The following is a 25,244-nucleotide window of genomic DNA, read 5'->3' as shown; positions in this document are numbered from 1 at the left end:
TATCTATTAAAAATTGTCAAAACGACTAAAATTTAAAATGAAAACCGTTTTTACGATAAATTCAAAACTAATCAAGCCATTTTGAAAACAAAGAAAGGTTCATTTTTCAATACCGGATTTCCTTAGATTTATGTGTACTAGTAATATGGTATTGTTACATTTGAAGGGAAATATGGGAGGAAACGTGCAACGGAAAAGTCGGATCTCACGGTAGATCAAAGGTTTCCAAGCCAAACACACCAAACCATGGGTCTGTTGATGGATGGCAATCGGGTCAAAAATATCCTCTGAGGATGACATCTGGAAGTATCCACTCAAGTACTTCCGCGCTAATTTCTATGGAAAAGGTTACATGTAATGAGAAGGAAAAACAAATCATGCAACTGACAGAAATGGAAAAGAATTACAAGGTTATCTCCGTAGAAAAACTTAATTAAGAGACTATATAAATAATAAAAACTCTGTATATAATGTTAGTATGCCAAATTTATATAGCGCCCTTTTTATGATAAACACGTCCGAAAGCGCTTTACATAAACCAAAGGCAGCCACTCAGGGGGCCAAAATTCACCCTATTCTAGGACATACACAGCAATCTGACCAGAGCCAAAAAGTAAGACAAAGCCCCTAGAACATAGAGAGAAAATCCCTTTTAGACACAGGCCGGTCCATCTAATTTAGCCTATCTCTTTGCAAATAGACATTCTGGTTCTTTAAAGTGACCGGTGTACAGCGAAAATCTGTTATATAGATATTGAATGGACTCCATTGTCATAAATGACCCAGAAAGTATATCAACATTTTCTATTCGCAAGTTGCCCTAAAATGCTTTGGTAGCTAGGTTCTTTGTGGCTTACACAGAGGAGTAATCTTCTAAAGCATGTGTCATTGTAAATACAACGCGTTCACTGTGACCAGAAGCAATAATGTTAAGCAAAATTATTTAAAGGGACTGGACTCTAGATTTTGTGTCTTTCAAATTAAAATTTTGTCATATTATGAACATTAGAACATGAGTTTTTATTACTAAGCAATCTTAGAAAATGCCAAAACAAAGAAAGATGTCCCAGTCAGGAATCGAACCCCGGGCGCTTGCTTGGGCAATAAAAAGTTTCCTACCTCCTTGACTAACACACCACGGAGAAAAATGTACATAACAACCATTAAATATAAAGATTTATGATAAAGGAAGTTAATCTCCAGTACCCGTTACAAACTCTTTCCAATTTTGAATGGAAAAAAAGTGAAATAACTAATTCGCCTGCGTTTCCATTAGATATAATCTATTAGAACCTTCTAATTAGAACCATCTAATGAAATATATCTCACATCACAGTGCGATTCATCATTGACACGCGGCATGGGAGACACGGCCATTGAAATATTGTTTTAAGTTGCAAAGGAATTAACATATTTGTTACTCAGCAGTTTGTTGTAGGATCATTTAATCTACGTGCAAGATAAAGAATTTACCAGGAAACGCTTGAAAGCCGAAATTTAAAGACATTTTTGACACCGTGAAATATGATGGTCTTCGAAAGAATAGATCAGAAAGTTTTGTGTTTCGGATCTTTTATGTCTTGTGATTCAGTCAGAATGCAGTTCATTGTGCATTTTATGGCTAAGTTAACCACCTATAAACAAAACATGATGACCAAACAAATGATTGCAGGATTCCAGTCAGCACTGTGATTAGAGCTTTGTTCATTTACAAAATGTGTCGATTATAGCATGGAAATAAAGGGTATTTGGCAAGATGAAACTGTAACACAGCTTTTTGGTGACAGGATACGAGATATACGCTGTCTCGAAAATCCACATCAGGCTTGAGCTTTGCTCTCACCTGATACGGATTTTCTCGACAGCGTTTACCCCGTCTTCTGTCACCAACGAGCAGTGTAACTAATAATGTCGGATGATACGAGACCCGTAAGTGCCGAGTGTGATTCGGCAAGGCTGAAACATGAGAACCGAATACAATATCCCACAGCTGCTGGTATAATGATCCTTTTATCATATACACACAATCTGTTAATTGTTGTTGTTGCTGCTGCTTTTTAACCACTGAACGTAAGTTTTATCGATGGTGTGCGCTGTTTAAAGAACTGGATCAGGTCATAAATATCAATAATGGCAATTGTCCTGCAACATGCACAATACATAATTTACATTGCAGCATGGAATTGTTTTATTCTTTGGTAGTTACAAGCCGTATTTTTTTTCAGAATCTATAAAGGTATATCATGAATGAAAATACTATTTGAATGATGCAAATTTCATTTCGCAGAATAGTACAGTCTTGCAAGTTTATGAGTTCCCTAGATAGTTTTATTAAATCTTATATCAAATGATATGCAAAATATATACATATGTGTATATACATATGTGGAGAGATGATCTATTTCAGCATACTATCGTTATTACAACAACTTTTCTAGCTCAAAAATATGAATCAGATCTTCCTTCTTTCATGTGGTTGAGCGAAGTTTGATTTATGGTGCTAGCAGACAAAGTGCTGTCGCTCTTCTCGATTAGAGTGTCGTTCATTTTGCGAACTATCTCAGCAAATCTTAGAACAAAGACAACGTTAATAAGGTCATACAGAACTATTGTTTCCACTAAAAATATTCCCATTGTATCATTGGTTTCTTTTAATTTAAATGGAGATAAGCCAACACCAAAGTTTTTTATTATGTCTGACATTTTTATAATTCAATTAAAATATACGATTAAGGAAAGCGTAATGATATTTTGAAGTAGCCATTCAAATGTAAAACGTAAATTGCCTTTCAGTACCCAAAACTGTTTCTGACTTTTATTGACCAGCCCCTTCTGGTTTGAAATAGGCAACAGATTCTGTATTTTATTCGAAATAAAGCAACTGCGTCAAAGGTGACTTTTAACACTCCCTTTTTTTTTTGGCGATATTCTAATTGTACATTTTACGATTTTCTAACTCATTGAGACATCACAAAAAAATATAAAGAATGAGGTGTAAATACTGACTCATCACTGATCTATGGTCAAATATTGAACAAAATTTTTATTTATTCCAAAAATGACATTATCGAGAAATCATTTTGTTTTCTCGTTTGGAAATTGTCGACAATAATGTGTATTTGGTGACTTTTTTAATTGAGGTGAGGCAGTTGAATAATAAAAATGATATCATAGAATCATTTGATTTTGTCGAAAATACTGATATGTTTTTCTGAACATATTTTTTTCTAAATATACGTGCGATTTTAAAACTATACTATAAGTAATATGAAAGACATTGACAAAGTTATCAAGGGAGCATTACAACGTTTGGCTACAAAAATGCCCATTGGAAAATGCAATTAACTAACTGTTTTTATTTCTCAAGACATATTATATTAATCATTACGTATATGTAACGTATCTGAGGCGACGCATTTACTTTAAAAGCTGGCGTTTTAATTCATCCGCCTCCAGAACGATGAATTATTAACTTAATCATATTTTATGTATATATACGTACATTCATACATCAAATTAAAACAACCACATCAAAATGGGTTTGGCCAAGTTTTTAAGGCCCTCCCCAATGAGTAATTGATTTAATGACATTAGCACCACAGACTCTATTTGTCCTCATCTCGGCGGTCTCTCTATTATTCGACCCACGAGATATGCCTTTTGTTTCAAATCCTGTAATCTGCATTTTTCATTATTAATGTCACTTCGGTAAATTGTTTCATAGCTTTATCAATTTCATATATAAACTATACACATTTAAATGCGAACGTATTATTTGACTGATAGTAATCGATAAACACATTATCAGCAGACTTTAAAAATCGTCTGTCAATAATTTGAGCTGTCTGTCAGTTTTGGAGTATCGGCACTATCTGATCACATATCGGAGAATCTGTTTAGTGACTATATACTATCGTAAAACTTTTGCGTATTTGACAATTGAAAAGTAGAGATGAGGAAAATATATGCAATTGTGATTCTCTCTGTTACATTTATTCAGTGTTGGAGGCAGACAACAGGTGTAAGCCTTCCGGAGGTTAACTTGCACAAGGATTTATTTTCGGACTATAATCCAAATGTGTTGCCGCAAGAGAATAACTCAAAGCCATTGAATGTTACACTTGATATGTATTTAATGTCTATAGAAAATATTGATGAGAAAAGGCAAACTATAACGATCAAGGCTTTTCTAGAAATAAAATGGAGAGATGCCTTTCTTAGATGGGATTCTACAAAATATCCAGGAGTTTCTAGAATCAGTGTTAAAAATACTGATATATGGATTCCAGATATTGCATTGCAGGACACATTTGGTGAACTGACTGATTTCGGACAACGTGGCGGTAAAGCTAATGTGAAAAGTGATGGTTTGGTGACTATCTGGCCATATAAGATATATACAGTTGCATGTAAAATTTCAATAACAAAATTTCCATTTGACAAACAAAAATGTCAGTTTGATTTCCTTTCATGGAGCCACCCGACATCTGTACTTGTTTTAAACACCTCACAAAAGAAACCGGATATTACTTTTTTCACAGAAAGTGGTGAATGGGATCTTAAAGACAGTGAAGCGGAATTTGTCAGACAAATGTACGTTATTGATTCCTTTGACCACGTATATTTCTTTTTTGAACTGCAACGTAAATCTCTGTTTCATGTTATGAACGTTATTATACCAGTTCTGTGCATTTCTGTTTTGAATATCATTTCATTTCTACTGCCATCAGGAAGTGGTGAGAGGGTAACTTTGTCCATATCAATATTTCTTACACTTGCTATATTTTTGACCACTGTCAACAGTTTGATGCCAGAGTCGTCTGATGAGGTCGCTTCATTTAGTGTATACTTAGGTCTGCAACTTCTTGGAAGCGCATTCAATATCTTTGTCACCATTATCTCGTTAAATCTCTATCACCACGAGGCTAACAGTGCTGTTCCGAGACTATTAAAAACATTAGTCAAGGTTTGCTGCGTTACAAAGACAAACGCACATTATCGAATTGGAGCTGATATATCAAACGAGAATTCTATAGCTTGTTTGAACGATATGCCACACGAACGCATTAAAGTTGGTAACGAATGTCGACCTGTGACATGGACAATGGTGTCAAGAGCAGTTGATAAACTGTGTCTTATATCCGCACTTTGCTGGCATATTATCCTTGCTGCAAGTCTGATGATAAGCGTTCAGTATTAGACATTGTAATGATGTGTACAACTTTTGTTACGTGAAATGTTGTTGTAGATAAGACACTCTTTAAAAGTTATTGTTTATGGTAAATTGCTTCTTTGCTGCAACTAAATACCTACTGACAATTTTGCCGTTCTATTCAGTTATGAAGATGTGGCATTTAAAACAAATATTAATAGAGAAAACCCATAACTTCAAAAAGACTTCTAATGTGTAAATGATATATTCAAATAAACATAATACATGTTGTTTGTTGTTTTATGCAACTCAGCTATTCCTGATAAATACTTTAAGGGACGTTGTCATGAAAATCGTGAAATTACTTCTTACAAATTATTGATGCCTTTAAGTGCATTTTAGATTACCAAATTTAGTCCTGAAGTGGTCAAATAACGCTTTCAACGGAAAGAACAGATAATCGATATATTGTTTTGTGTACTTTAGATTATAAAATGAACACGTGTTAGTTACCACTGCTTTAGCCCCTAAGTAGGCAAACAACAATTTATTGCCAAGAACAGCCTATGCAATCAAGCACACTTTAGATTATGTAATCTGAAAAATTATTGTTTACTTGATTGTTACACCAATGCTTAAGCTTGTAAAATGACAATAGTAAATTAAAAGACCTGAAAAATATTGACGTTTAAAGTAGTTAAGATAAATCATTGATAAGTAATTAGTCAAATAAATATTTTAGAATAGTAATGTTCCCCCTGAGTAGTTAAAATAACCAAATATGTACTCAATAATTAACATTGCTTTTACATTTGTCTCACATTCGGATGAACTTTGCTGCTTAAATTGTATAAATCTTTGTACAGTTTGAATAAACCATATTCCATATTAATCACTTCCTACGACTTTGTTAGGTGATTATTTTTTTTGCACCTTTTTTAAAAAATGCAAGAAAACGTGTCTTTAGTTTGACATCGTTTAGTAAACATAGGTAGGCCAATCATAGAAATTTTAGTGAATTTCACTATATAGGGCATAAAAAGCAGAACAGACTCAAAGAAACCGCGTTTTCATCTGAACATTAAGGTTGTTCTTTACAGTATGGCGATAAATTTGAAAGAATACTAGTTCTTTTACCTTTAGCCTGCTGGTGGCAAGTGAAGATCCGTGCAGTCTGATCATGATCTGCACTGTTCGCCATTCAATCTGTATCTTTTTGGTAAGCACACCTTTTAACAGTTAATGGTAGTGTCCAAATTGAAAGATGGACAACTTCATTTAAAAATTTTAGCAGGGTAATGGTTAAAAAAAGATATTGGGTGAGCCGATAGATTCTGTATCTATAAAAAGTATATAGAAACGGTTTTAATCTTTAAGTCAATCAATGTTGTAACATCGTTCAGTACGGAATATACCGTATCTAATACGGAAATAGAAAAGACGGTCACGTGGTACAAATGCAAATCTCTGATTGGAAGAGAAAAGTATGACATTGTATAGAATTAGAAAAAAATATATGTATAGAATAAAATGCAAAAACAAAAACGTGAAAGCATTTATGGATATTCAAAAATATTGCTTTTGTTTAAATTAGTAGTTATTACACTTGATTATGGCAAATGTTCATATCCGTTTTATTTAATAAGGAGTTAGATCATATAGTAAACATTTTGTATGACATAATCAGGATCTCATTTTTCGATCATATTCATGGTTCACAGCTTTAATTAGAATGTTTTTGTAGTTGTGCTTTCAAACAGTTCTTGCTTACTGATTAAAACGAAAACAAATGAAAAGTTTCCAGTCCGAAATACAAACAACACAGTTAAAAAATTATTTTTGATAGGAAAACTCTCAATAAACCAAAAAGATGATTTGGCCACTAGTCGTTCTTTTTTTTCTTTGTTCTCCTAACCTAATATTTAATCTGGCTTATCCGTTACATGGTGTTTCGCAAATTGCGGTAATATTTTTCGAGATCTAAATCTAAACTATGCGTCATTGTAACGGTCTGCGAGCATAGAAGGAGGATCGGTTCACTGATTGACATGCTTCGTCAATTTTACGACCAAAATGTATTTTTCACATTGTAATAAGTCGGGCAAACCTACAATTTAAAAAGATATATTTTAACAAATTTTACATTTTTGTTCCATGAAAATGTTGCTTTTATGCCAACTTAGTTTATTCTTAAAGTTAAAAACATCTATCAACAAATAAAGCAACGATCCAAATTTTAAGGGTCCAAAATACATGTACCTCTGCGTGCTTTCATATTGACGAAACTAGACTTGCACAAAACTTTTTCAGATATTTATTTATAACCCACTTCATACATATTACATACTGGCAGAAAATACGGAAATAAATTATATGTTTTTCGGGAATTAATCTTTTTCTTAATTTGTTGCTTACCGATAGAAAAATAACCAATGTTCGGCAATATTTGACGGATTCTCATAAACAAAATTTTTTTTATATCGACAATAAACTAACATTAAGTTAACGATATATCTAAAACTGGTGTCATAGGTCAGATAACATTAGAAAATACCCAACCAAAAGCAATTCTGGGTGATAAATTCAAACGAATCATGTTGTTTTGAAAATTTACTATCAGCACCATCAGAGTTATTTTAAATGATGTACAATATAAATGGAATTGTCTTATATTTCAAGAGAGATCAAAGACAAACCTGGTTACGAAAAAGCTGGATAAATAGTAGGTTTTTTTCACCCTGGCTATATATGTTATAGGTATCGCACAGTATTATGGCATTTTGAAATGTAAACAAACAAAAGAATAACATTAGATTAAGTCTATACGAAATAATTCCAATGTAAACACGTTAGTCGTCCGTGTCGTACTTTTGGCAGTGAGTTCGATTTCAGACCCTTATGAGTTTTAAGCCAAACTCTGAAAATTAGATCATATTTAAAGGCAGCTGTCTTTAGATTTTAATTTCATAATGTACTGCATATTTATCTACAATAAAATCAGTTAAACAAAATATTAGTATCACTTATTCACATGTATGCATTGCATAAAAGCAGTTAAAGAAACATAATAATTGACGTAACTCTTTATGAATTTCGAGCAAATATTGATATCATGAAGTACCCCACCATTTGCAGTAACATTGTGTTTAAACCTTTTAAGTCCAATGCCGACGAGTCTGTTTTAGAAATATGTATGTATAAATTTGGTTAGAAATTCTGTGGTCCACAGTAACGGCCACAGATGTAGACGTTTCTTCAGAATTCGGAATTAGTTCAACTCTAAACGTTAAAATGACCAGCTTAACTCTAGTAACTAATCAATGATGTAGGCTACGTTGTGAATGTAAGATTTTCGTTCTTGAATTTTGATTTGATTTAGTTTTCCATCTATGTCGTGTAAGGCGACCTGTGGTTTTCCACTTTTCTAATTTTTCTTATACCCGCGTTGACTACACAGTTTACTAAAACAATTACATCGTTTCAATAATCATAACACCGGTAACATCAGAAGTTCGTAAGAGGACCTTTGAAGTGAGAAATAACAAAATATTAGTAAAAATATCCATGCATGCTGCTTTTGGTGATTTTCTATAAGTGTTGATCTATCATAAGAGCATGTTAATGTTTGTCTGTTTTATGAGTATGTTCTACGAAAGAAACTAGGGCGATTTGGAACTTGGTGGCCATACTTTTGTGAAAAAAGAAACGTTTTAATTGAAAACAGTAACCAAGCTTGTGATATACCAATTTGGATCATGTGAGGACTTGACAAGTATATGTGTGTCATGGGTTAGATAACATGTTTGACAATGCGGCTTGGATCACCTTGCTTGCGTACGCTGGCTTTAGGAACTGTATTGTGGTGTTCCACAATAAAATATAATATATCCATGATATAGGGACAAAGTTCAACAGATTTGGTAGCTATCACATAAAGGAAACTTATTACTTATCAAAAAGACGAAAGTTCTTGTTAATCTATCAGAATTGTGAAAACAAATGAAAAAGGTGCATTTTTAACGATTAACTTGATAAGATATGAGATGCGAATAAATGACTGGTTCCTGTGTATCTTCTAGATAAATATATTACGGTAACAATTACATTAATTTATCCGTTAAATGTATTTCAGACGTGGATATCACACTGATCGAAAGTGATTCTGCTCTTGTTACTAACGTGTTACAGTGTATGTTTACACTATGAGAAAATTTAATTACTATATCACGAAAAATATCACAGATGACGTCATAAATTATCGCTGTTATGTTCCAGTATGCCTATGCCTTTAATCAAACAAGTAATAATAATTTAATGCATAATAATAGTTTCTGAACTGGTACTTTGTACCAAATACATATACATGTACAGTAATTTCAGATTAATTCACTATTTTTACATTTAATGAATCAGAGTCATCTCTGTTCTTGTAAGCATGTCTTGATATCAAAGTCGTTTACATTTAACTATATTAATACACAGTCAATATATTCGATCTATGTATCTGTCAAACCATTGTGATGTGTCCCACTAGATGACACTTCATTCGATTTTAAAGCTCTTTTTAATAACACATCAGTTCCTGGCCTTTATATCTTAATAAGGATAAAAACTACCGCGCAAAAGATGGTACAATGTGTTACCAAGCAACACTTTTGAACAAGACTTACATCTACGGAAGAACCCCAGTGCCTAAAAGATTTACTGAATTTTATACAGTATTTCCTGCCTGATTTAGGGAACCTTGTGAAATAATATGATACCTGCTTGCAAGCCAGTTTTATGCTCTTACATGTTTCAAATTAATGATAGATTGGTATACACATTTAACCATATAAAAACGTCATGAAACAAAAAAAAACATCATTTTTATAGAAAACAATTGTAACAAGGTTGCCTGAATCAGAGAATAGTGTGTAAGACGTATTTGGTACTCATTATTAACAAGAAATATCTTTAAAAATGATAGTCGGCGAATTGTAATAAGGAAAGAAGTTTATGAATTTTTCATCTAACATTCATCTTTCATCTACCATTTTTCGAATTGCAAAACTAAACACCGCACTCTAACAATTTAAATGGTTCTCTTTTAATTTTTCGCAAAGGTTTCGTAGGGTTGCAATTTTGTTTTGTTTATCCTTAGACGAATAATTACAGCAGTAGTTTGATGAAGATTCATGAAGCGGTTCATGAGAAGAGGTCATTAAACGTGTTTATATTTTTAGCTAAATTGGTCCCTATCCCCATTTGTAACAAAATAGCAGGAGACCTTACGATATTGTTACACATCGAGTTTGATAAAAATCCATAACATTTTAGTGGTTAATGCGAAGAAAGGTATATCTACTTTTAGCTATAGTGGTCCCTAATAGGGCCCAAGTTCCTATATAAATAAATTTGGAAGAGGACCTTATAATGATGCTCCAGACCAAGTATGACAAAGATCCACCAAGTTGTTCATGAGACGCTGTATAAATAAAATCTGGAAAGTAGATCCCTCGGAAGCACCGAAAACAAGGCAAACAGTGAAAATTGCAGACTCGGTTTGACTGAGTCTGTTCATGAGCAGTAATGGAAAATGCAACACTGCCCACGCCCCTAGCACCAGCTTAAGCGGTATTCAATCTTCAAATCTAAATGAATTGAAATCAATGATCCCGAAGAACCAGAAAATATTACAACACTGAGATGAAGTCAAACGCATTTCTAGTTTTAGCTCTAGCAGCCCCTAAAAGGGGTCAAATGTCCCAGCTGAACAAAGTTGGCTGCGGGCCCAATAAAGATGCTACAAATCAAGTTTGATTAGAATACACGAGAAAAAATCAATTAAAGGATTTTTTTATTTATTATTTTATTTATTTCTAAAATAAGCCAACTGATCCCGCTTTAACAAATGCATATTCGCTATTCACGAATCTTTGGACAATGACGTCACACCTATAAAAAAAGTGAAGGTCAAGCAAAACATACAATTGTAATTATTTCAATATTTCTGTTTCATAACCAAAGATTGACCGTAGTCATATCACATAGATAAACTGTATGCAGTGTACCTTCATTTCAGTGTAATGAGATTCGGTCATTATATAGCATATATATAATGAAACAGATTTCAACTGAGTTCAATATTTGCATACCATACTAAAGAAAAATATTCATATATAATAAATCAGTTAAATAATTTATAGCAAACAGGTACTCATTTTAATATGTAATCTGAATAAGACACAAAAGCAAGAAACCTTTTCATATACAGACGACAATTGTAACAAGGAAAATCTTTTAAAAAGCACTTTTCTACATAAAAGACTCTTATCACACCCTTATTCATGTGATACGCAGACCGTATTCAGCTCTTTCTTTCATTTGATATATGTTGGTATTTGAAAAGTTTTTTATCATATTTATTAAACTTACTTATCATTTTGAGATATATCAATATTCTTGCTAAATATACTGAGCCAAAGTTAGCTTGTGAACAGCGTCGTTTAGGATAAACGCTTTGTCTACATTTCACTCAGCGTAGCACCATCAACAGAGTGAAAGAAATTGACACTCTCGTCCAATCAGGCAGAGTGTTGCATAAATCTTCCATTTTGATAAATTATCTATAATGCGTTATCAAGCAGTTTGATTTGCAAACTGAAGTCACGTGGCATAGGTAACGAAAACGAATTTAGACGGCGTCGCCGAAAAACTGATGACATTGGGGACATCTTATTCACATTACTGAGCTATATCTTTTCTTTGTCGTACGTTGTTTGACCCGTTTTGTTTTGTCTGCTAATATATTAATCCTTAGCAAAATACACAGGTTTACATACTTCTTAAATACAACAGAAAATATAAAAAAAGCAGAATACTTTTGAAAATCGGTTTAATTTTCATAAAGCGTTATATATTATAAAAGTGTTTTTTTTTCTTCATTACTGTTCTGAAAGTTACTGTGACAACATGTTTTCAAGTCACGGTCATCTTAAGTAGACTGGTTTCGACTTTCCTTGTCACTTGTTTAGCAGTTCTGGTTACCGGCACTTCATATGGAATACTGTAAACCTAGAAACGTTCGCTAACATTTTATTTCGCGTTTTTATGACAACAGACGATTTAGCGGCTACAAAGATTCGAGGAATACGCCGGTCGCGAAATACGCTAAAACTTAATAGCTTAAGCACATAACAAACGGTCGCAGGTAGCAGGTAAAATTACAGGTAAGGCTGCACATAAATTGGGAACATACTAGTAACTGGTCACTTATCCTTTACACATTTTCAATCTACCCTACTTTGTGATTGTGAGTGAAATTCACGTTCCACAATATACCGTTCGTAATCACAAATCACTGTATACTAGTACAAGAAAACAGACCACTATATTTGTTTGTATCACAATTTTGCTTAAATTACTTTATCCTTGATATAAGTATATAATATAAATATACTATAATAAGAAATTTCTACATTATTAAATCATCTCAATTAATAAAACAGTCATGTCAAACTTTTCAGGTGTCAAGCAGGTTTCTATTACTGGCTTAGAAGATAAACGGCAAGTCACATCATTGTTGCCATGTACAATGAAAACTACAAACTTTCGCGTTTTCATGATAACTGGCTGGTTCGCGGATACACATCAACCGTGAAAGTCGCTAACTTAAATAGCGCGAACCCATTTCTACGTTTACAGTAGCTTCCTAGCTTAACTTTGATCTAAAGTGGTAGAGTTGATGTACCTTAGTTGAGAATAGCAGTTAAGCTTTTATGATAAATCTAGAGCAAATTCACAATCTCAATACACTTTCAAAGTTGCTCATTTTAAGGTTGAAACTGAATATGTTCTTTTGTTGAAAAGAGTGACTGGTAAATTATTCAGATTTCTGAAAACGTGATAGTCAGAGTAATTAACACAACCTTTTTACTGTTAGGTCCGCATTATCCCTTACAGAAATTTTTTGTGCATTGTGGCTTTATTTTGCAAGAACTAGATAAAAGTTAACGTTATGCAAAAGGTATTCGAGGGCGGTAGTTGGATTTTTGTATGTTTTAAGATATTTTTGATGATATCGATCTGATACAAAAATATTTATTATCCCTGTGCCAAAATCTGGCAGTTAACATTTCGAAAAAATATCTTCGATACTTCAATTTTAATATAGAAATATTGCTTTGATTCTTACTGTTTTTTGCTTTGTTATAAAAAAACACACTTATTTACCCAAATACCTTAAAAGGACCAAAATTTAAAATCAAAACCGTTTTTACGATAAATTCAAAACTAATCAAGCCATTTTAAAAACATAGAAAAATGTCCTATTTTCACTACCGGTCGGGAGATTGATGTGTACAGGTAATATGGTTTTGTAACATTTGAAGAGAGATCAGGAAGACAATGTGCTACGGAAAAGTCGGACACACTGTAGTACAGTGGTTTTTAAGCAAAACACACCGAACCATGGGCCTGTTAATGGATGGCAATGAGGTCTAAAATATCCTCTGAGGATAGCATATGGCAGTATCCTGCGCATATTTAAGCGCTAATTTTTGTGGAAATGGCAAATGTCATGAAATGTGAAATGAAAACAAAAACACAGTTACAACTGACAGAAACTGCAAAGAATTACAAGGTTATCTCCGTAGGAAAACTAGACTAAGAGTTTATTTTTAATAAAATCTGTATATTATATATATCATGCCAAATTTTTATAGCGCCCTTTTCATGATAAACACGTTCAACGGCGCTTTACATAACGCAAAGGCAGCCACTAAGTGCGCCAAATTCATCTTCTACTAGAACAGACACAGCAATCTGACAGAGTGAGTCAAAGCCCCTAGAACAGAAAGAGTTAGACCCCTTTAGACACAGGCCTGTCTGTCTAATCTAGCTTAGCTCTTTGCAAATAGAAGTTCTGGTTCCTTAACGTGCCCAGGGTATAGCACCGATACATGAGAAAGCCTTGGGAAGAACCAGTACTGGCCTCTGAAACATTCAATAGCATCTCAGCATCTCAGAAATTTCCAGTATCTGGGACAGGATTCTTGACCCCGGAGTCAAACGCGTTACAACTAGACCACCGGGTCGCCTATAAGAATCCTTTGGAAGACTATAATGCAACAAAACAAAACAATAGCAAAGCGTCATTCTTTTACATAGACATTTAATGGACTCAATGATCCCAAAGGACCAGAAAATGTAACAACTCTGAATTCAAGTACTTGGAAAATTTTTACGGTCGCCTTACGGCACCTAAATATTGTTGTTGTGATTTTTCATAAAATCTGTAAGAAGATCCTTTGAGAGCATAGAATGCAACAAAGCAAAATGTTAGCAAAGCGGAATTATGTAATATAGGTATCGAATGGACTCCATTATCCCAAATGACCAGAAAGTATATCAACATTATTTGGTCACAAGTTGCCCTAAAATGTTAAGGTACCTCAGATCTGTGTGGCATAAACAAATTATTAATATTCTGTGACATGTGTATGTGCATGTGTCAATGTAAAGATAGGGCTCTATCTGTGACATTAAGTAATAACGTTAAGCGAAATGATTTAAAGGGAAAAGACTCCAGATATCGGATGAAAATGACCTTTCTTTCAAAATGAAGTTTTGTCATATTATGGACATTAGAACATGAGTTCATCTTAAAAAATGCGAAAACAAGAAAAAAAGTCCTAGTCAAGAACCCAACCCAGGAAGCCTCGACATTAAAAACTCTCCTACCTTCTTGACCAATACACCTCGGAGAAATTTGTACATAAACACCGGTTTACCTCCAGTTCCCCGTTACAAACGCTTTCCAATTTGAAGGGGAAAATGTAACAAACAACTAATTGGCATGTGTTTCCATAATATATAATCTATTAGAGCCTTCTAATGAAATTTAGCACACACCACAGTGCGATTCAACATTGACAGTCAAAATACTATTGACTCAAACTTAGCATGTCCTTTGTTAAGACAATCTTTGCGAAAACCATTGTAAAAATCAACAAGAAACATCAACGTTTTTAGTGAGACCGCGGTTTTGTTTTAAGTTGCAAAGAAATTAACATGTTACTCAGCAGTTCGTTATAGGATCATTTAATCTACGAGCAAGATAAAGAATTTACCAGGAAGAAGTTTCTGATGATTTTCGAAAAGATGGAACAGAACGTTCTGTGTTTCTGATCAAAACAAGTTCATAGCCTGTATAAATGAGGTTTTAAATTGTGTACCATTGAATAGCATTTTCTGAATGCAAAGTGACAATTATTTTGTATTTTTCATTTATATGACATTCGGAGCACATGAAAGGGAAAATGCCGAGAGCATTCGGAACTGGGCGTTGCGCAAAAAGTGACATCAGGGGCCATGTTTCTGAAACAATAACAAAAAGTCGAACAATATGGTGACAAAATAAAATCTGAACTCAATCGCATATATCCTGAATTTTGTACAGTATAAATGTCAGGACGAAATTCAGCAAAAACAATTGGGTGCATTCCACCTTAGCCACCTATAAACAAAACATGATGAACAAACAAATGATTGCAGGTTCCAGTCAGCACTGTAATTAGAGCTTTCTTAATTTACGAAATGTGTCGATTATAGCATGGAAGTAAAGGGTAGTCGGCAAGATAAAATCATAACACAGCTTGCTGGTGACAGGCTTGAGCTTTGCTCTCACCTAATATGAATTTCCTCGACAGCGTATATCCCGTATCCTGTCACCAACGAGCAGTGTAACTAATAATGTCGGATGATACGAGACCCACAACCGACGGGTGTGATCCGGCCTGGCCAAAACATGAGAACTGAATACAATATCCCATAGCTGCTGGTATAATGACCCTTTCATTATATACTTCCAACATTTGGTTTGTTAATTGTTGTTGTTGTAGTTGCTTTTTAACCACTGAACGTAAGTTTTATCGATGATGTCGATTTTGGTGTGCGCTGTTTAAAGAACTTTGTCCGAGAGCTCACGGACTTTTATTGCAACAATTGAGGCCAAAAGGAGTTTATATATTTTTGGAAACAATATTTCATATCCTCCAGGAAAACCCATTTCTTAAGTGTCAAAGCCGTTCCTATCTATATTTTGTTCACTTATGTTTGTGATAGGGGAGGTAAAACTCACTTGTAAAAATTTAGGGGGTAGGGTAAAGTTTACGACTACCACTTTTTTACTGTTTAATAACAGTAACTATCTTATTGTCAGTAAATGTATATATGTCAAACAATGTCAGCAAAAAGAAATTCATCAAAAAGAATGAAGGGCAACCTTGATATTTAAGGTCAAAGGTCAAATTTATCTACAAATCACAAAAATTGGCATATTTGAAATTTATTTTTATTCTTAAAAATTAGTTTGTTATAATAAGTCACTCAGTTTAACTTATGTAATATGTATGTATCAGCCAAAGTCAGAAATGCAAATTTTATTGCAAAACGTCAAAGTCAACCCTGACAATAGAAGGTCAAAGTTCATTTTAATGCAAAAATGTGAAAAATGTTACCTTTACTTTTTTAATCTGTTTAATATGTATTCACATTATTAGTCACTGAAGTTAATTTGTTTTAATGTCTGTATGCCAGGCAAAGTCAGTAGGGCAGATGAAACCCCAAAACTGTCAAGGGTAAAGCTTATATCAAAGGTCAAAGGTCAAATTGGTGTGAAAAATTGCATGAATAGTTTCCTGTTTGAAATATAACAGCTATTTCTAATCATTATTAGTAATTGCTCGTGATTTATTTTAATGTATATATGTCCCACAATATCAGTAATGAAGATATCGTCTGAAATCAGACAAGTTCAAATGTGGTATTAAGGGTCAAAGGTCATTTTCAAGTAAAAGAATGAAAAAACGGCTTTTAACTTATCTTCTTGTTGATAATATTTCGTCGGTAATAGTCAACGATATCAGTTCATTTTAATGTATAAATGTTAGGCGGTGTCTAGTATGCACATATAATTTCAAAACATTCAAGGTCAGCCATAATATCAAAGGTCAAAGGCAAAAAAAGTGAGTAAAATGTTGCAATAATATCACATTTTTGTAATAATTTTTATTGTTTTAAAGTATTTGTTTTGTCGTTTTAGTAACTGATCATTGTTCATTTTACTGTATATATGTCCTACGATGTCATGGAAGAGAAAATAAGTCAAGGTCAAACCTGGTATTGGAGGTCAGGGGTCACTTTTGTATAAAAGAAATCACAAAATTTACCATACTTACTCATTACTTTCATCAAAAATAGCTTGTTGTTATAATTCACTGTTAGCAATTTTCCTTAATGTATACATGTCAAGCAAGGTCAGCAATGTAGGTCTTAATCTTATAAGACAAAGGCAAACCTATTATCAAAGGTCAAAGGTCAAATTTGTGTAGAATTCGCAAAATAACAAGAATTTTGCAATGATTTTTCTTTATTGTGTAGGTTATTTTTGTCACAACTACTAAACTTGATCAGTATTCATTTTAAAGTATATATAACTGACAATATTACTGTTGAAATAATAATGAAAAATAAGTCAAGGTCAAACCTGACATTAAAGGTCAAATGCAATTTTCATGTAAAAATTCAAAATACAGCATTTTTAATTTCTTCTTCGTTACAAATTATCTTGTCATTTTATTCATTGAAAATAATTTTGTCTTATGTTTATTTGTAAATCAATGTCAGCAATGCAGATCTAATTTCAAAAACAGTGATTGGTAAAGCTTATATCAAAGGTAAAAGGTGAAATTTGCGTGAAAAATCGCAAAATATGCATTTTTGCACATTGTTTAAAGGTATTTTGTCATTATTAATATCTTATGGTTATTCCTTGAAGTTTCATACATGTATATATATATATGGGTCAATGTCAACAATGAAGATATCATAAGACATGAGTCTAAATCAGCCCTGATGTTAAAGTTTAAAATTCATTTTCGGGTAATAAATTCAAAAGATAGCACTGCTATTTTATTTCTATGTTCAAACATATCTTGTTATAACTTGATGTTAATTCATTTTAATGTTACCCTTTACTTACTTACTTCCTTACTGCCTTCCATCTTCTTATGGCCGTTTTATATCTTATGATTAGATGCGGCAATGAACTGCGCCGTATTCTGCAGGTCGCTGGCATCTCTCCACGGCTTGGTCTCATATGGGATGTATGTTGGTCAAACCTTCTGGCGTGCTTCTTCCAGATAGAAACAGCTCTGTAGACTGTGAAACGGTGTTTGTTCCTCTGATCCGCACTGACATTTAGCTTTCTCTGCAACTCCCAGTTTCTTCATATGTTTTCTCAGGCGACAGTCTTCAGTGCGCAGATGAAAGACAGTTAATTGGCTGTTTAGCTTGTGTAGACAGTCCTGATTTTGCACCTCCATTTATGTTCTTCCAGTCTGACGCAAAGCTGTTCTTTCACAGAGTCTGAGCTTCTCTGTATGAAGTTGGAGGTTGGGGCTGTATTTGCATGGTTGCTGTCTTTGCAAGTTTGTGTGCAGCTTCATTTCCAGCTATGGCCATATGTGCAGGAATCCATCGTAATGCTACATTGTTGTTCTCAGGCAGGAGATTGATGGTTTTTTTAACAGCTGTTTAAGTTTTCTGATGGACCAGCTGAGAGAGCCTGAAGAGCTGACTTGGGGTCTGTTAGGAATATATTGTCCCTTTTCTCCTTGCTCATACAATTCGAGTGTCGCCGATGTGAGGGTTTGCATCTGGATCTGTTGTTGGAGCATCTCTTGCCGACTTGATGAGAGAATATGAAGGCGGAGCTGTCTGAAAATTTGATGTAGGAACCACTCTCAGCTTTCTGAACTGCATTTTCCACTGATCCATTGGTATATGCTTGGATCCAAGAGTGTGCTAGTTAGCGGTTATTGATCCTTTCTAGCGTAAGAGATTGTTGGTAAGCCTGATGTTGCTCTCCCTTTTCTTCTACTCCTGGCACCACCAATCTGATGACCTTGGGAGCACATTGTCTGGGAACCCATTCATTGGGCTCGAGCTGCTCTGCCTCTGTGTCCAGTGCTGCTGCTTTCCCCTTTTAAAGTTCTTTGACGATATGGTTAAGATTCTGTCTTTTCAGTCTGTTCTTGGTCCTGCTTTCGAGTTTTGAGTGGAGTGGGTGAGATGGTAGTCTCTTTGCCTCCTCTGTGACACAAAAGCTTTGTACGCTCGTCTTGTCTCTAATGGCTCAGGGTTGGCTGTCTTTTCCATTTAATTTATTGGAGTTTTTTTCATTGCCCCGGGATTATCCTCAGACCTGAAATTTAACCTTGTCCAGTTTATCTTTACTAGTTTTGGAAGCAGTCACCAATGAGGTTGATGCGTACTCTGCTATGGGCCGTACGTTGAATTGTGTAGACTTGCAGAGGATCTTTGTATTTACATCCAACTTGTTCCAGCCAGTTTTTTCATAATGGCGAGTTTTTTGAAGGCCCTTTCCTTTGACCTTTAATGTCAGATTTTTCATTATTATTTCAAAAATGATATCATCTGTTATATATACTTTAAAATGAATAATAATTAGTTAATAGTTTTGAAATACCCTCAAAAAATAATGAGAAATCATTGCAAAGATACTGCTTTTTGGCTAATTTTCCCGCAAATTTGACCTTTGACCTTTGATAATAGGTTACGGCTTTGTCTTATTTGGATAAGACATACATTCCTGCCCTTGCTTGACATGTATACATTAAAATAAATTGCTAACAGAAACTTTTAACAAGCGCTATTATTTTTGAACAAAGTAATGAGTAAGTATGCTACAATTTGATCTCTACACAAAAATGACCCCAGACCTTTAATACCAGGTTCGACCTTGACTTATTTTCTCTTCCATGACAACGTCTGACATATACAGTAAAATGAACAACGAACAGTTACTAAAATGACAAAACAAATACTTTTAAACAATAAAAATATTACAAACAGGTGATATTATTGCAATATTTTACTCACTTTTTTACCTTTGACCTTTGAAAGTATGGTTGACCTTGAATGTTTTGAAATAATATGTGCCTACATTTTATACATTAAAATGAACTGATATTGATGATTAATATCGACAAAATATCATTAACAAAAAGAAAAGTTAAAGAGCCGTTTTTTCATTCTTTTACTTGAAAATGAACTTTGACTCTTAATATGACATTTGAACTTGTCTGATTTCAGACAATATCTTTATTACTGACATTGTGGGACATATATACATTAAAATAAATCACAAGCAATTACAAAGAATTAACAGAAATAGTTGTTATATTTCAAACAGGAAACTATTCATGCAATTTTTCACACAAATTTGACCTTTGACCTTTGATATAAGCTTTATCCTTGGCAGTTTTGGGGTAACTTTTGCATTGCTGACTTTGCCTGACATACTGACATTAAAACGAATTAACTTCAGAGACTAATAACGTGAATACATATTAAAAACGTTAGAAAAAGTAAATGTAACATTTTTCATATTTTTGCATGAAAATGAACTTTGACCTTTAATTATCAGGATTGACCTTGACGTTTTGCAATAAGATTTGCATTTCTGACTTTGACTGATATATACGCATTACATATATAAAGCTGAGTGACTTATTAAAACAAACTAATTTTTAAGAATAAAAATAAATTTCAAATATGTCAATTTTTGTGATTTGTACATAAATTTGACCTTTGACCTTAAATATCAAGTTTGCCCTTCATTCCTTTTTGTTGAATTTCTATTTGCTCACATTGGTTGACATATATACGTTTACAATCATATAACTACTGTAATTAAACAGTGAAAAAACTGGTAGTCGTAAACTTTACCCTACCCCCTAAATTTTTACAAGTGAGTTTTACCTCCCCTATCACAAACATAAGTGAACAAAATATAGATAGGCACGGCTTTGACACTTAAGAAATGGGTTTTCCTGGAGGATATGAAATATTTTTTCCAAAAATGTATAAACTTCTTTTGGCCTCAATTGTTGCAATAAAGGTCCGTGAGCTCTCGGATCAACTGGGTCAGGTCATGAAATCAATTATTGAAAATAATCCTGCAACATGCACAATGCATAATTTACAGTGCAACATGGAATTTGTTTTCTCCTTTCGTATTTACAAGCCGCATTTGTTTTTCAGAATCTATAAAGGTATATCATGAAATTGAATACTGTTTGAATGATACAAATTTCGTTTCGCAAAATAGCAACAGCTTCCATGTTATGAGATCCCTAGATATATTTAGTTATATCTTATATCAAATGGCATGCAAAATATCTAAATATTTGGAGAGATGATCTTATTTTAGCAAACTGCCTGTATCACAAGAGCATTTTTAGCTCACAAAATGAAACAGATATAAAACATATAATGATATTTTGCGGTAGCCATTCAAATGTAATACGGAAATTGCCTTTCAGTACTCAAAACTTTTTCTGACTATCATTGACCAAACCCCTTCTTGTTCAAAATCAACCAGATATTGTGTATTTTATTCGAAAAGTAGAAACTCTTTCAAAGGTAAATGTACTATTCGAAACTTCTAATGCTCCCTCTGTATTGTTGGTGATATCTTTCAAATTCTAATTGTACATTTAACAAATTTCTTACATATTTAGACAAATATATCAAAAGTGATAAAAAAAATCATGAAGAAGTAGTGTTTGTATATAATCGTATAAAATATTATCTATATGGAGAGGTGTATATATTGACTTTTCACTGATCTATGTCAAATATATGTATCGAACACTTTTTTATTTATTCCAAATATATGACAGAATCAAGAAATAATTTTATTTTTACATAAACTTTCTCGCTTTATAATGAAATCATCTCGATTGGACATTGTCGGCAAAAATGTTTATTTGGTGACGTTTTGAAATTGAGTCGAATCAGTAGAATAAGAAAATTACTTGATTTTGTTCAAACTTTGATAATGTTTATCTTAATATATTTTTTTTCTAAATATGCATTGAATTTCAAAAATATACTAATAGGAGTATGAAAGATATTGACAAAGTTATCAGGGGGGCATTTAAAGTTTCGACAAGAGTTTATTACAAAAACGTCTATCCGAAAATGCAATCAACTAACAGTTGTTTTTATTTTCCAATACAGATTCTGTTAATTATTGAATACATATAACGTATTTGAGGTGAAGTTTTTTGCTTTAACAGCTGGCGTTTCAATTCATCCGCCTCCAGAACGATGAATAAATAACTTTGTCATATTGTATTATATGCATCTGCACATGCAAACATCAAATTCAAACAAACACATACAAATGGGCTAGGCCAAAAGTTTTTAAGACAATAATTAAGGCCTTCTCCAATGAGTAATTGATTTAATGACATCAACTCCGTAGAATCTATTTGTCCTCATCTCGCTGGTCTCTTCAGACTTCAACCCAAGAGGTTTGCCTTTTGTTTTCAATCCAGTAATCTAATAATTTGCTTTTTGTAATAGGTAACGTCGCTTCGTTAACATGTTTTATAGCTTCGTATAGATATATCAGTTCCATTCTAAATATACATACATTGAAATGCAAACGTATTATTTTACGGATAGCAATCGATGAACACATCATCTGTAGACGAGAAAGAGTATGATTAAAAACCGTCAGTCAATTTGAGCTGTCTGTCAGTGTTAGAGTATCGGCACTACCTGTCACATATCGGAGTATCTGTTTTGTGCCTGCTTATTGTAACCTTGCGTATTTGACAACTCAAAAGTAGAGATGAGGAAAATATATGCACTTGTGATTCTCGCTGTTACATTTATTCAGTGTTGGAAGCAGGCGATAGGTGTAAGCCTTCCGGAGGTTAACTTGCACAAGGATTTATTTTCGGACTATAATCCAAATGTTTTGCCGCAAGAGAACGAATCGCAGCCATTAAATGTTACACTTGATATGCATTTGATGTCTATAGACAATATTGATGAGAAAAGGCAAACAATAACTATCAAGGCTTTTCTAGAAATAAAATGGATAGATGCCTTTCTTAGATGGGATTCTACAAAATATCCAGGAGTGTCGAGAATCAGTGTTAAAAATACTGATCTATGGATTCCAGATATTGCATTACAGGACACGTTTGATGAACTGACGGATTTTGGACAAGCTGGCGGAAAAGCTAATGTGAAAAGTGATGGTTTGGTAACTATCTGGCCATATAAAACATATACAGTTGCATGTAAAATTTCAATAACAAAATTTCCATTTGACAAACAAAAGTGTGAATTTGATTTTCTTTCATGGAGCCATCCGACATCTGTACTTGTTTTAAACACCTCACAAAAGAAACCGGATATGACGTTTTTCACAGTAAGTGGTGAATGGGATCTTAAAGGAAGTGAAGCGAAATTTGTCAGACAAATGTACGTTACAGATTCCTTTGACCACGTGTATTTTTTTTTTGAACTGCAACGTAAATCTCTTTATCACGTTATGAACGTTATAATTCCAGTTCTGTGTATCTCTGTTTTAAATATCATTTCATTTCTACTGCCATCAGAAAGTGGTGAGAGGGTAACTTTGTCCATATCAATATTTATCACACTTGCTGTATTTTTGACCACTGTCAACAGTTTGATGCCAGAGTCTTCTGATGAGGTCGCTTCATTTAGTATTTACTTAGGTCTGCAACTTCTTGGAAGCGCATTCAATATCTTTGTCACCATTATCTCGTTAAATCTCTTTCACCACGAGACTAGTAGGGCTGTACCGAGAATACTAAAGGCATTCGTCAAAGGTTGCTGCGTTAAAAAGACAAACGCGCATTATCAGATTGGAACTGATGCATCAAACGAAAATACAGTAGCTTGCTTGAATGATATGCCACACGAACGCATTCAAGTTGGTATCGAATGTCGACCTGTGACATGGAAAATGGTGTCAAGAGCAGTTGACAAACTGTGTCTTATATCTGCAGTTTGCTGGCATATTATCCTTGCTGCAAGTCTTACGATAAGCATTCAGTACTAGATACAAAATGTAGTGCCATTATGTGTACGACTTTTGTCAAGTAAAATGTTGTTGCGGATAAGATCTTACAAACACTCTTTAAAAGTTACTGTTTATGGTAAATTGCTTCTTTGCTGCAATTATAAACCTACTGACAATTGTTTCCGTTATGAACATGTGGAATTTCATACAAATCTTAATAGAGCAATACCATATCTTCAAAAAGAGTTGTAATGATTATATGATAGATTCAAATCCATTTTAACAATTAAACACCTATTGCATGCTGTTAGTTGTTTTATGCATGCCAGCTCTTCCGGATAAATACTTTAAGGTAGGTTGTGCTGAAAATAGTGAAATTACTCGATGCTTTTAAGTGCATTTTAGATCAAATAAACACGTGCGTTTTCAATGCTTTAGCCCTAAAGTGGTCAAATAACGCTTTCACCGGCAAGATTAGAAAGTCGATGTTGTTAAGTGTACTTAAGATTTTTAGATAAACACGTGCTAGTTACCCTTGCTTTAGCCTCGAGGTAAACAAACTACGATGGCAAGAACAGTCGATGCAATTAAGTAGTTTGGATTATGTAATCTGAATATTCATTGCTTACTTGATTGTTACATCAATGCTTAAGCTTGTAAAATGTCAATAGTAAATTGAAAAAACCTGAAAAATACTGATGTTTAAAGTAGTTAAGATAAATCATTAATGAGTAAATACTCAAATAAATATTTTAGAATAATAATGGTTCCCTTGAGTAGTTAAAATGATCAAATATGTACACAATAATTAACAATTACGTTCACATTTGTCTCACATGAGGATGAACTTTACGGCTTAAATTGTATTAATGTTTGTACGGTTTCAATAAACTATGTTCTAGATCAATCACTTCCTATGATTATATTAGGTGATTAAATTTATTGAACCTTTCTTATAAGAAATGTAAGAAATTTAGTGCGTCTCCCATGAACAGACTCAATCAAATCGAGTCTGCAATTTTAACTATTTGCCTTGTTCTCGGTGCTTCCGAGGGATCTACTTTCCAGATTTTATTTCTGTTTGACATCATTTAGTAAGTATAGGCAAATTTGTGAAATGTTAATGAATTTTTCTATATAAGATATAAAAAGCCGCGTTTTTTCTCTGACCAT

The 25,244-nt window shown here is 33.5% G+C and overlaps 2 protein-coding genes across 2 annotated transcripts; both read left to right on the top strand.

Annotated features, from left to right (window-relative positions):
* The first annotated feature begins 3,952 nt into the window (after nt 1–3,952).
* Nucleotides 3,953–5,200, top strand: LOC123533284 (acetylcholine receptor subunit alpha-1-B-like). The gene has a single exon (XM_045314927.2). It carries the CDS (start codon nt 3,953–3,955, stop codon nt 5,198–5,200), a length of 1,248 nt encoding a protein of 415 aa, XP_045170862.2.
* Nucleotides 5,201–22,786: 17,586 nt separating this feature from the next.
* Nucleotides 22,787–24,616, top strand: LOC123535221 (acetylcholine receptor subunit alpha-1-B-like). The gene has a single exon (XM_045317785.2). The coding sequence runs from the start codon at nt 22,863–22,865 to the stop codon at nt 24,108–24,110; it is 1,248 nt and encodes a 415-aa protein (XP_045173720.2). The 5' UTR covers nt 22,787–22,862; the 3' UTR covers nt 24,111–24,616.
* The last annotated feature ends 628 nt before the right edge of the window (nt 24,617–25,244 follow it).

This window comes from Mercenaria mercenaria, chromosome 12 (assembly GCF_021730395.1).
Source record: "Mercenaria mercenaria strain notata chromosome 12, MADL_Memer_1, whole genome shotgun sequence".
Taxonomy (NCBI): Eukaryota; Metazoa; Mollusca; class Bivalvia; order Venerida; family Veneridae; genus Mercenaria; species Mercenaria mercenaria.
This window is presented reverse-complemented; position numbering and strand designations above follow the sequence as displayed.

Excerpts from the sequence above, each read along its gene's own strand:
- LOC123533284 (XM_045314927.2), top strand. The coding sequence starts at position 3,953 with ATGAGGAAAATATATGCAATTGTGATTCTCTCTGTTACATTTATTCAG.
- LOC123535221 (XM_045317785.2), top strand. The coding sequence starts at position 22,863 with ATGAGGAAAATATATGCACTTGTGATTCTCGCTGTTACATTTATTCAG.